Genomic DNA, 13237 nt, shown 5'->3' on the forward strand with positions numbered 1-13237 from the left:
CGGGAGTGTGCTATGCAATGAGCCATTTACTCCTTTTTGAGTGTTTTCCCGTTTGCAGTGTAAATCTGGCAGAGTGGAACTCGCTCAGTCGAACTGCACAGTCAGTCTTTCGCCACTCTGTTTCGCTGGGCGTTCCGTTTTAATCTTCGTCCCTGGGCGTGAATTCACTCTCTCCCCTCTTCCCCTCTCCACTCTCCCCCCCCACTCTACACGGCGCACGCGCACAGCTCTTGCAGCTCAGTTTCGCTGGTGCGCCGCACTGCCGGCAGCACGGCTGCACCGCACCACGTGCCCAGCCACGTGACCAAGGCCACGGCGACGCCATGGAGCTCACAGGGGTGCCACGCTGAAGGCTGGAAGAGCTGGTGGAGTGTAGCTCTCGCTACAAAATATTATAAGTCACCTACAGTCAACACGATCAGCTTGGCTACCTGCAGTGCAGGACAAAGGCCTCTCCCATTCATGTTCAAAGAGCGCTTTTTTGCTCCAACTGCGGCCGCCTTGCATATTCGCATAAATTTCAAAACCTAATCCGCCCGCCAGACTTTTTTAGGTCACCTGCTGCCTTTACTTTGTCTTGGACTTTACTGCGCTACTTCAAAGCAAGTTCCACACGAAGTCATGTGAAAAATGACGCGCCTACCCTTCACAAGCTGCTCGCTTACAAACGACGGCCCGTGAAAGCCAGTGACGGACAGGCCACATTTCGTGAGGACGGTGGCTCGAAAGGTATTAACAATGAAGTTGCGCGAAAACAACGGTTCGCTGGCGACAGCGGTTGATTTGCCGCTCGACAAGGGCAATGATTTATTGCGAGAGCCGAAGTGATATACTGTTAGCAGTGACGATCGTATCAGAGGAAGCCCCCTGCTCGTGTAGTCGCGTTGCTCGTTGAAAAATGCGTGGTAGTGTTTCACTACTGCATCACAATAATAAACGTCATCCTCGCGCATCCCTATCATTACCGGATAAACAATGTTGACAACGCAACACACCAACACGCTACAGAAAACGCGAAAGCATTCGTGCGAAACAAGTGTGGAGAGGCAGCGCATTCCTCACATGTGTGTGGTGTGTGTGTGTGACGTCAACAAAATAGGGTGACGTCATCAAGCGGCCGCATGCCGCACAGAGCAGCGCAGCACCACCAATTCAGATAATCCTATATATCCGGTTAGTCTGCATACAGCGTGTTCAAATTTAGACTTTACTGATCTTTTATAAAATTGTAAAACGCCGTACACTAATGCCGCTTTTTCATGTTGGTAATGCAGCCAGGCGGACATAAATTGGCCTAATAATTGGCCTCATAAATTCAGTAATTAACTAAAATTCATTAAATAACGTTTTATTCACTGAAGTTAGCTCGCATATATACATTGAGAACCTGGATGCAGTTGCTTTAAAGAGCTTTTTCATTTTGTACAATTTTAGTAACGCGCCTTTGCCCTCAGATGCGCACGTCTAAATTTTCGCCCCAGTTCGTCTAATTACGCATGCAAGACAGCGGCTCTAGGCGTGAAGCACCTCTCTCGCGTGACGCAGCTGTTTCGCATGGCACTCCGCCTTGCGAGAGTGTGCAGCGAATGGCGACGCGTATGACTTTTCGCTCTGGGCCAGCGTTTTCCTTCTTGGCGATCGAAACCAAGGAATCACTGTTGGGTCGGCGATAAGGGAGAGCTATTTCTTTGAGCGATCGCTTTTACACCGGGTAGAAAGACGCGATGCCGCTCGCTGCACACTCTCGCAAGGCGAATGCGACATGCAACCGCTGTGTCACACTAGGCAGGTGCTTCACGCCGAGAGCCGCTGTCTCGCATGCGTAATTAGACGAACTGGGACGAAATTTTAGTCTTTCGCATATCAGGACGCAGGCGCGTTACTAAAATTGTACAAAATGAAATAGCTCCCGAAAGCAACTGCCTCCAAGTTCTTAATATAAATATGCATATTAACATCATGCAATAAAAAATTAATGAATGCATTTTAGTTATTTACTCACTTTAAGGGGCTAATTATTGCCCAATTTGTGTCCGCCTCGCCCCATTACCAACGTGCAAAAGCGGCATGAGCGTACGGCGTTTCACATTTCTTTTAAAAATAAGTAAAGCCTCATTTTGAGCAGGCTGTATACATGACACTGGCCGAACTCCATGTGGTGCCAGTTTTCCCAACATTTCTCCCATAATTGTTTCATTTTTTTTTTGTTTTATGGGGTTTGACATCCCCCAGAGACTAAGGCTATGAGGGACGCCGTAGTGAAGGGCCACGGAAAATTGCTACCACTTGGGGTTCTTTAACACGCACTGATATCGCACAGTACACGGGCCGCTAGCATTTCGCCTCCATCGAAACTGGACCGCCGCAGCCGGGATCCAACGCGCGCCTTTCGGGATAGCAGCCGAGCGCCACAAGTGAGCCACCGTGGTGGCTCGTCCCAAAATTGTGATGAACGGTTTGTCGTACAGCGGTTGGGTGGTGCCATACGATTTCTCGTTGCATATGGCTTAAAGGGACACTGAGGAGAACCCTATCAGAATTTTTTTGTTAGCAAAATATGATAGTTCGGCATTTCATGGCTTTGTTGACGCTTGTCCGGGAGCGAAAGATGCATTTATTTCAAAGAAATTTGGATTCGAAGTTGAAAAATTTTTTCCCGCCGCTCCGATTCAAACTAGAGAGCTCTGATGACGACACAGAACGGAGTGACGTGAAACGTGACGTAAACGGAGTGATTTCTGGCGGCTAGCGGTGCGGTGCGCAACCTTCCTTTGCAAGCCTCAGAGATTCGTGACTTCCATGAAGTATGGAAAATTCCTCCATGGTGGCGCCTCTTGTCCTATGGCGTCATCACGCGTGTACTTGCGAGTTTGGCCTGTGGCGGCGATACCTGTATTTTGGTTCTTGCTATTTTCTACATTACAAGAGCTTTGTTTTCAGTAAGAGTGGCGTTTTTGTGATCAGGAGCTGGTATTCTATAGATACAAGCCAACTTCAATTTCTCCTCAGTGTCCCTTTAACTGTGCTAGTCAAGTTGGAGGCTAGCTTGCAACAGGGAGTCGAACCAACGATATACAGAAGAATAAGCGAACATTCCTTGAACTCCGGGTTTGCTACGTACACAGGGAACCTGGCCAGGCTTTCTGCTCGGCACAAGTGCCATGCTTTGTTTGGCTACACCATCATACCAGATAACGGGAGTGAGAAAGGTTAGAGAGAGAGATTACAGAGGCATACTCAACCTTCGAAGCAGACCCTAAAATCTGTGTTAATGACCCGTCCATTGCCTTAACAGAAAAAGAGACAGATGTAATCAAGAACGGATAGAGGTGGGCAGACACGCGCATCATCTTAACCAAATAATCGGACACATCACGTGATAAAACTCTATATAAAGAAAGTGGTATTTTAGTAATAGACAGCTGAGAGTTCGCACCTCGTATGTACTAGTCAGCGTCTTTGCTTCGTTGTCAGTAGTGTTGTGCAGCATCGCGCAGGAAACCAAGCGCCCAAGCAAGTAACCCTTTACTCCGCCGCGCAGCGCTGCCTTGCAACACTGAAGGAAAGCAAACCAAACCTTCTTGCACACGCGCTTGTCTTCAGTGATCAGCTTAGAGGCAGATGGCGGCGCCTTCTTGCACGATTATCGACGCTACTTTTCGTTTTGCCAGCTTGCTGTGAAACTGCGAAAAAGTGCTTTTGAATGCTTACCCGCCTTTTCACCATGTTATAATACCGCAGGTGCTCGGCCAGAAAACAGCGGTGGCAAATTGCTGGGCCTCTCAGGAGGTTCGGGCGAATGAGGCGGCCATACTCGTTGGACGGCTCTGGAGCTCGAGCTGCGAGGAGGTGCCATGGATAGTACTACGATTCATGGTACCGACATGCAATCAAGACAGACGGCTCTAATAGAGTACCGCATCAAGTAGCAGGACAGAGAATTACGTGGCTGCTCGCAAACCATGTAATAAACAAGTGCATTAGTGCTTCCCGGGTATCGCTTCTTGGGACTCGCGTACCATACTCTAATGCAGAAGTTACGGTCGAAAAGCAACCAAGCACAGCAAGAAAACACTTCGGACGCCCACCATCAGCAAGCTATATGTCCACAAAAAGTTATGTAGCTGGCGAAGAAATGAACTCCGTTATAAAAGGGCTCAGACTACTATGCTTTCGTCTGGGTAGCCGGCGTCTTGCTAGCCCGTTATCATTACTTCAAAGCGTTGAAACAGTAAGGTGCGACGCGCAACACTGTAATTCCCTTCCCTGAGTAGTAGTATTCCCGAATATAAAGATGATTGCCGTTTATCTTTTGTGTGCGGCGAAGATTTCTGCACGAACTACTGGGCGTCGTGTATGCCTGCCTTGGCATTCAACTTTTGAAAATATTCCTTTTAAATCAGATGACAGGATAATTGATTTAGTTTATCGGGGTTTAACCTCCCAAATCTCCTCAAGGTATCAGAGACGCCGTAATGAGGGCTCAGCAAATTTCGACCTCCTGGGATTCTTCAACGTGCTCTAACATCGCAAATTGCACGGGCCTCTAGAATTTGACCTCTATCGAAATTCGACCACCTCGGCCGGGATGTAACCTGCGTTTTTCGGATAAGCAGCCGAGCGCCATAACCACTCAGCCACCGCGGCGGACAGCTGGCTAATTGATTGTTGATACTGTAGAAGCTTGGGCAAGTTGGTGTGACATGGTTTTTTCAGCAGCGCAGAAGACAAAGGACGTGACAAGTGCACAGACACGGCGCTGAACTTACAACTGGTTTATTGAGGTGATTTTCACTACTTAAATACAGTGGCAACCAATCTTAAATGAAAAGACAGATACAGAAAACAGATTGACGAAAATGACAATTCCTGAGCACAGGTCTACAGTGGCACAAGACCAGCTGCGCACGTTTTTCTATTCTCATCAAGGAAACGTAGTTCTTTATCAGGCAGAGCTATTGAGGCAACGCTTACGCATTCATCTTTGAATTTATGGATTTCATGAGCTTCAATGATTTCACGAGTGATTTTTGTTCTATTATCTGACAGCACTCGACACTAAGTGAAAACAGGATAACACGGCGGTTTTTTGTTCTTTTTTCTTTCCTCTGTGCAGTCTCTGCAATGAATGCCAAGGCGACGGGAAGCGGTGCCGCTCACGTTGTTGTTGGGTTCCCGCAGCCGGTCGTTGAGGCAACGACACTTTCCGAACGCATTTGAAATTTGCTCAGCTCGTTTTCAGTGTACAACGACGATGACGATGGCGGTGGTCACTGCGGTCACACTGCTGCGACAACGACACTGTCACGGTCAACAGAAGCATATGAATGCAGTGGGACAAGTTTTCTAGGCCAACGACACCGACGAATTCGATCGGCGGACGGTCAGCCTTCATGTACTCGGTAGGCCGGCGGCTGAGCGAAAACACGCTGATGAGCAGACAGTGTGAATTTTTTCGCGCTTCTACCTTATCCGTATTGAAAATAAGCAAAACGAGCGGGTATATTTCACATGTGCACACTTGAAACATCCACCAACGATAAGCGCTTGCCAAATTGATTTTTTATCGGCGGCGACTCCCTTCCCTTCCGCGGCGACTAGGCCTAGCGAGTCCGCAGGGTTACGTCTGTGAATTCGGCGGTTGTGAACAGCTAATTCACAAGTTTAAGCGAATGCAAATTATCAATGAGTGTTGTTTTGACAACAGTGATCTGAAATCAACTATTGCTCACATCGCAGGGCTCGCATATGATGAACGGGAAGCGCCGGTGTTACCTATACCGCCGAGCACTGCTTTACGGCCAGCAGCAGTCGTCGCCGTTGCTATTTTCTGGATAACAAGTTATGCCTTTTCAATTACCGCGAACGGTTCCCAATCATACTTCTGGATAAAGTAGGTTAAAATAAAGTGCTTGTCACGCCGGAAAAATTGGGACAATTAGCAACAAGCACCGGTCGTACGCGATGTCAGCAGGCCGGCTGTGGAGTGTTTCTCAGGCGAACGATCGTATTGGCGCTTCCCACAGATTGTCTCACTGCGTTAACAAGCCCGAGCACAACCAGTACAAGTAAAAAGAGATTATTTACTAGAACTAAAGTGCAGAATGCGTTTTACGTCAAGCAAACGAACGCTAACTGTTCGTACGCAACGATGTAAACAACAGTATGAGTGCAACCAACCGTCCTCGTCTGCGCACTCTTGGGGAAATTTCATGCTCATGCGGTACATGTTCATCGGTCTAATATTATCTGCAAGCACTTATTTAGACAGAAGAGGGGAAATTTGCTAAACAAACAGCAAAGAAAAGCGAACAGTGGGTATCGAGATGAGCAGCCACAGAGCCGAAAGCAGCCGCGCGGCTGTGGGCGGGGCGAAGCGATGACGGCGGCGGCGCCTATTGGTCGGTTCGGGCCGTGTTTGCGTTTCGAAGGCCTCGGAAGTCCGTCGACTCGAATGTCATCTGAACCGAATGCCGTTGAAAAACTTTGTGTAGCAGCGGAAGTTCGGCAGTCGAGCCGAATGACATTCGGTTCGAAGGCATTCGAAACGCCGGTGTAGCAGGGGTATAAGGCGCCTGGAGCAAACATTTCTGGCAGAGAAAAGTGACCCTAAGGCTAAGGCAGTATAGCGGCCCTCCTTTTAGCCCTCTGTGCACACTGAATTGGTGCTGTCGCTCTAAATATGACGCAACGCTCGAGTGGATGGCCGCAACAATCTCCGTACGCACGCTGTAGCTTTGAAAGGAAAGGCAAACGATCCTGCCGCTCAAACATTAAGCAGCTTTCCCCGCATCATCTAATCTTGGTGCCACCATTACGCTAAAGGTTCCCCGGCGCCGGCGCGAAGACTACTGCGCGGCCACACTTGCTGGATGGTGCAGTGCAACACACTTGCAGCAATTCACCTCGTTGCGTTGGATGTTCTTATCGCCTGATTTCACCAACTAAAACAGCACGGCGGATCGCACCAACTGAAGCCTCAGAAAAACAAGAGGGAGTCAGACGAATTCAAGCTGTACCCGAAAAATGTAATGCATTGTGGCAACTACCTAGTAGCGTTCCAGAAGGAGAGATTATACAGATCGTGGGGCTCTTCATTAGGGTGCACTCTCAGTGAACTCGCACAGTTGCACGCATGGTGCAAGCTTGCAGAAATGAAAGTCTCATCTTCTATGTCCACACAAGATCGGAGCCTACGGGCAACAACCACTTCGGAGGACGACGTTTTGATCGCGGCAGATTACGCCCAATCGTTCAGCTTTTTTGCAAAAGGTTCTGCCCCGGTCTCATCTTTGAAGGGATGACTAACAGAAGGCAGCCTGAAGAGCCGGGTGGCTGTGCAAAAGCCGCGTCTGTGCCATGAAAACATAACCAGTCGCTTTAAGTTTGCTAGCCTGCAGAGCTACAAGAGCTTTGACGAATGGGAGGCGGTTTGTACTCTCGAACGAGTCGACCTACAGCACCATTTAAGATTAGAAACGGTAAGTCCGGCGTGCTGACAGCACTCACAACGTTTTCGAATATATTAGTACTGCAGGATGTGGCTGCAGCGGTAGAGTGCTGATAGTAGTAAACAGCGCAAACCGAACGAAACACGATAGGGAGTGGAAGACATCATACGCGCTGACTCGTAAATGAAGGGCGAAGGGATAAATGCAGAGAAACCCAACGAAAACTGCGCACATCCCACATGCGTGGCACAAAACGATTACACAGAAACAAGCTACTAGACAGAAGCAAAGGGTAGACACCTGTCTAGGTATGCGAGTTCCGTATCCAACAGGGGTTTGCTTACACGTTACTATTAAACTCAGGAGCTCGAAAACAGCTCCCATGCACGAGTCATGTACTATTCGGGCACTAAAAAAAATAGCTTGCTTGTTGGTACGTTAACTCCTTGAAATTCAACTTGATACTCGAGGCGTGGACGACGGAAGACACTGCGATCGCTTATAGTAAAACCATTGTGTTGGTAGTCAGTATTCGCAGCGTATTTTTGCTTCGCCCTTGTCTATGACACCTTGCACGTCGAAACGTTCGAGGGTTTGTGTTTGTCGCCAAACGACACATATACTATGAGGTCACGTTTTCTGTTATTATGCCGTCACTGTTTATTTGTCGCCTCATTCGAATGTACCACTGGCTACGCACAACAAGCCGCCATGTTTTCAGCGTTTGGGGCTCTATGGTAGCTACGCTGCCACTCTACATTGGCCTTGCCACGGGCGCGTTGTTCTGGGATGTTAACGAAAGGCTGGATTGGAGCTAATGGGTTCTGAATCATAGTTTTTGTAACCGCCGAAAGGGTGTGACTGCACAAAGAAAATACGCAGCAATAGGATGTCGTGTATGGCCAGGGAAGCTTTTCACCAGATGTAACGTTATGTGGCCGAAGCAAATGAACACTAAAAGGCAGAGTGGATGAGCCAGTTTAAAAAGAACATGCCATGTTTCAAAGCCGTCGTGAAGTCGGCGATCTGCCCTGCGGTTAGGTAATTTGAGTTTCGTGCTGTGGGCAGCTAGTTGAAGATTGAGGTCGCATCGCATCTTCAATTCAGAAGGTATTCCTACCTACGCCGGCAAAATTGCGCTTAACAGCTGAGTTTGTGACACTTGTGCAAGCACCTGCGCCTCTCCGCTGCTTCTCCTGCTTCTCTTCGCCTGCTTTCGTGCTGCTTGCAAAACAGGAATGACATGCACGATCCTCACGTACGGTTCATGTACTGGCAAACGTCCCTCCAGCATGAAAGGGAACAAAGCTTGAGCATTGGAACTATATGTTACTCCTTACTTTTTGTGTGACAAGCTTGCGTTCTCCGGTCTTCTAACTAGTTTTCCTCCTGTCGTAGTATATCGAAAAGTAATTTTCATCTTCGGTAAAGAACCGAAAATTGTCGTTCTGTGTAAACTGGTAGCCTTCTTGCATATTGAGGGATCTGTAAGCTCACTTTTTTGAAAATCAACGCGACTACGTTATCCAGTGGTCCGCGCTTTCCTTACATCGAAAGTAAGCCCCGGACACAGCCGCGGCGGCTGAGCGTGAAAATGACACCTTAAAGAGACACCCATGCCACGTGTCTACTTCTCTTGAGGCAGTGCACGAAGTGCACTGTTACAAGCCGAGCACCCGTGCTCTCTCAAGGCGCTCTTGACGCGTGTGAATGTTGGTCAGTGCGCCGGAGTAATGCCTCAATAAAACTTTTGTCCATGGGCTACTCGGCGCTTCAGTTTGTTGGGTAACAACTTAGCGCAGCATAAAGACATTCACAAGGGAGTCCGTTGTCCTGTGTGTCTCACTCGTGAACGTTATTACGTTGCGCTGGGTTGTTACCCAAGAGAATGCGTGAATGGCCAACTCAACACGCCACGCACACGCTTTTATGCAGCTTACATTCGTGAAATGGTTCTCCGGATTCTTTCTGGAGGTCAACGACGTTTGGATCACTGCTATCATCGGCGTCGACTTATAGCAGTACCATGGAAGAATGTACTTGGCTCTATAGGTGGGGCGCATCCAAGGTGCACATGTAAACTGCCGCACACGAGCGTTCATTGTGCGCATAATCGGCAGCAGAGACGTTCCCAGGCCTATTATAAGATGCCAGCTGCAACGCTTCTACCCGAATACGTCCTTTCACGCGAAGCGGGAGCACGAAACAGTAACAGGCCAAGAATGAGTGTTTATAGAAAACAAAAACACTAAGTAATAAGGACATGTTTGTTCTATACTTTAAAATTTTATCGCAAGGACCGGAAGTGAAATGAGCAATAAATCGAGATTTGTGGCCACGGATCGCAGCCACAAGCCTACAAATGAAAGCTATAGATCTTTCTGAAATCATTATTTTTGAGAGAAAAGTGCACTATGTCCCAGGCTAAGGAATGAGCCATAGGCATCAGCTACACAGTACCGCACGGCACGTAGAAAGGTGATTCTCTTTGTCGTCTCCTGGCTGCACACACGAAGGTATTAATCGTAATTGCGCTTTCGCTAGAATTCCTCTACATCAAGCAGAACGCTCCCAGAAAAAAGGACTAAAATAGTTTGCTCTTCAGCCGGTTGGTATGCCACATTGGTTTCATCGGCTAGTGTCCAGCTATGCTCAGTTAACTGGCCCTGAACGCTCGTGGCCTTGTGTTGGAGCCGGCACAAATTCGTTCAACTATTGCAATGGCTCCAGGAAGCATAGCAGTATGGCTATTCCGTATACTGCGCTGAGGTTAGCGTTGGCCGCAAGTTTTTCGTTAAGAGGCACTTTGTGAATAATGGACAATGCTGCTCTATAATTTGATGCCCGTCGAAGGGATTGAGGAGGCCTGCTCTTACACGAAGTCAGCGGCCCGTAGGAAAGCGGTTGGGGCACTAATAACCACTCAGAACAGCAGCACGCTTCAACGCCGCACAAGCACTGTTCGCGCTCGGTGGACCAAAGTCACAGAAAGGTGTGCGCTAGTGGTAAACTATCGCTAAATGAAGTAGAAAACGCAGTACTAGGGCATACTATCCACTACAAGAGTCACATGAGCCTTGCCATTCAGCACACAGAAGGGACAAGGAAGGCTGGCACTAACCATTTTCGCCGGGGTCACCGCCGTCCAGATCGTAGATCCCACGGCGATTAAAATAATTTTCGCTGCGTAAAAAACATCGAAAGATCCGCCAAAAGATACTGTCTTCGTCCATCACTCTTTGATTATGTCTCGGAACAGTTGAGCGCGCATGGGCGCACGCGGCACGCTCAGAAAACGGCTCTGGTTTCCGAACCTCGCGCCGCAGGAGCGCATCCGATGACAAGGACGACGACCAGAGCTGCTGCTTGTTATTCACGAAAAGCTCAGTGGTAGTGTCTCCAACAGACACCTAACTGTACATCTCCGTAAAGCATCACTTTTACCGAATGCCGTAGGTGGTGTCCATAAAATACTTTTTAGGTACAAAAATATATCTTAAACTGGTGGCCTCATATTAAGCATAAGGTCGCGAAAGGGACACGAGCTCTGGTCCGGCTGGCACGATAGGAAATAAGAATTCTGCTATGCGACAATGCTCTTTGTGCATAAGACTAGCTGTGTGAGGCCCGCACTTCAAATCGGCTGTGTTGTATTCTCTGCTTGCGCAAATTACAAGTTCAGCACTTATTCCAGTTTGAAAGGCGCGGTTTCGTCTGCTTTGGACTCCCAAACTTTATATCTAACGCTGTCCTATACCTGGAGGCCCTTAATTCCGACTCCTGTTTCCAACCGCTCTATAGGGCCGAACCTTCCTGCGGTCTTCAGTCCCTGCCTTCGATGTGGCTACCCTTACTTTCGTTTCTCACCCTAGTCTTTTTTTTCAGTTGTTATTGAGACGGTTTCGGTTCCCTCAGGTTGTGTTTGCACAGATGCTCTTATAAAAACTTGACGTAAACCTGAGCTCTCCACAGTGGGTTGGTTGTTCAAATGCTAAAGCGGGTCTCTTTTACGACAATATTTTTCCATCCAATGGGAGGCACTTGCCTCCTATTATGCCGAATGGTGGTGTACACGTGCCATACCTTGACAAAGTCCCCCATAGCACTGTCGTCTCTACACATGTCTTGTAGAGACGATTGCAGCCTCCAGCGAGCAGGCGGCAATCAGGATTTAGACTCAGGCTCTGAGTTTTTCCGTTCGTATAACGGCGATATTTTTGGCTCAATTTTTGGCACTTTGGCTGTTCGCAACATTACTTCCAATGCGTGGCAGGTCGTCGTTATCCAGATTACCTCTCACTTTAAGTAGATCTCGAAACATCAGGGATTGTTGTTTTCAGCCTTTCTCTTCAGTTTTCGGTACTCCGTCGTGTGAAAGTAGAGCGTATGTTGTGAGCCCCAGCTCACTGCGAGGTCTTCTCAAATAAGGTTGCCCATCTCTTGGCTACATTGGCTCTCATTGCAGCTGTTAGCTTTAGCCTCCCCAACCCTATTGTGTTTGTAAGGCTCCGTTTCCAACGTCACCAAATTATCACCGCCCGGGCGTGCTCCCTTACTCACTAACACCGGATTGCCATCATTTAATGTAACCTTGGAATGTACGCGCATGTAGATACCGGCCGTGTGAGTTGTAAGTGGCTTTAAAGCGCTGGAGAGTCCCCAGCCTCAGTTAGGTATTTATCAGATGTGGATGCACAACGACAAGCCTTTGCAAATTGTGTAGGGCGAGTTGAAGCACTAGGGAGGGACATAATCTCTTGTCGGCGTCTGGCACTTCAAAGGGGGACTTACGTGGAGAGTCCCTCAAAAGGTTAGGTCTTTGCTATGGTTCCCCTTTGGCACGAACTTCCGGGAGTATGCGTTGAATCCGGTTTGTCACTATATATACACGACTCATTTACTGCAATCAGAAGATTTCCTTGTTAACTGTTCTCAAAATTCTTACAATATCTATCACACTGTTCTGCTTTTTTGTTTTAATTACTTAAGCCATTTCTGTGATCTATTCATTCTTAAGAAAATTTGCTCGAGGGCTAATTTTGATGGTATGCACTATTCTTGCTGCCTCAGTACTTTTTCTTTTTTTATGTCAGCCTTGATCGTATACACCCATATCTTACCTCTTCCTTGAATTTGCTTGAGACATTTTCTGAGAAAAACATTGACTCCGAACAGCTAAGTTAGAAAATGAAGAAAGATGACGTTTCGGCTCCCAGCACGGAGGCCCTAGATAGATAAACTTAGTAATACAAAGGACAACAACAACAACAACACTATGCTGAGAATAGTTATGAGAAAACGTTCACACACATTTTATGGCATCCCAACCGCGTGTCGAGGCCTGAGTCATTCAAACAAAGTGAAAATGCCGGCATTGCCAGAGCTGCCTGCCAAGTCTGCGGCCAAACGCCTACTGCCCGAAGAGTGGCCTGCTGTCCAAACCTTTCAAGGAATAAAGCCAACGTTAGTCTTTGGCGCGCATATACAGGACAAACCACGAGTACATGCTCCACAGACTCGGCCATGCCACAAGTGGAATAGTCCGCGGCGTCCGCTCGTCCAATCAAATGTATTTTCGCGTGAAAGCGACGTCTAAATGAAGTCTATAGGTATGCGTCAAGCATGCATGAGGCCACGGAATTCCACGCGGTACCCAAAACTTCATACTCGGATCTAGTATATTCAGGCGGATGTGCCGAGTGTGGCTGGGCCCAGTAAGCCGTCGTCGCACTCTTCCTGTTGTCCGAGAGAAGGTAAGTTCTGTGCTCTCTTCCGTGTGCTCTCAA

General features: G+C 48.1%; 1 protein-coding gene across 1 annotated transcript in view; it reads right to left on the minus strand.

Moving 5' to 3' along the window:
• Positions 1-10730, minus strand: part of LOC144112002 (uncharacterized) — a gene marked incomplete at its 3' end in the record, with an annotated part of 96243 nt that extends 85513 nt beyond the window's left edge. The window contains exons 1-2 of the mRNA XM_077645088.1: positions 10573-10730; positions 3712-3839 (exon numbers count right to left, since the gene is read on the minus strand). Coding sequence (XP_077501214.1) covers positions 3712-3839; positions 10573-10684 — 240 coding nt within the window. The remainder of the gene's footprint in view (positions 1-3711; positions 3840-10572) is intronic.
• Between the last annotated feature and the right edge of the window lie 2507 nt (positions 10731-13237).

The sequence above is a fragment of the Amblyomma americanum genome, unplaced genomic scaffold (genome assembly GCF_052857255.1).
Source record: "Amblyomma americanum isolate KBUSLIRL-KWMA unplaced genomic scaffold, ASM5285725v1 scaffold_26, whole genome shotgun sequence".
Lineage (NCBI taxonomy): Eukaryota > Metazoa > Arthropoda > Arachnida > Ixodida > Ixodidae > Amblyomma > Amblyomma americanum.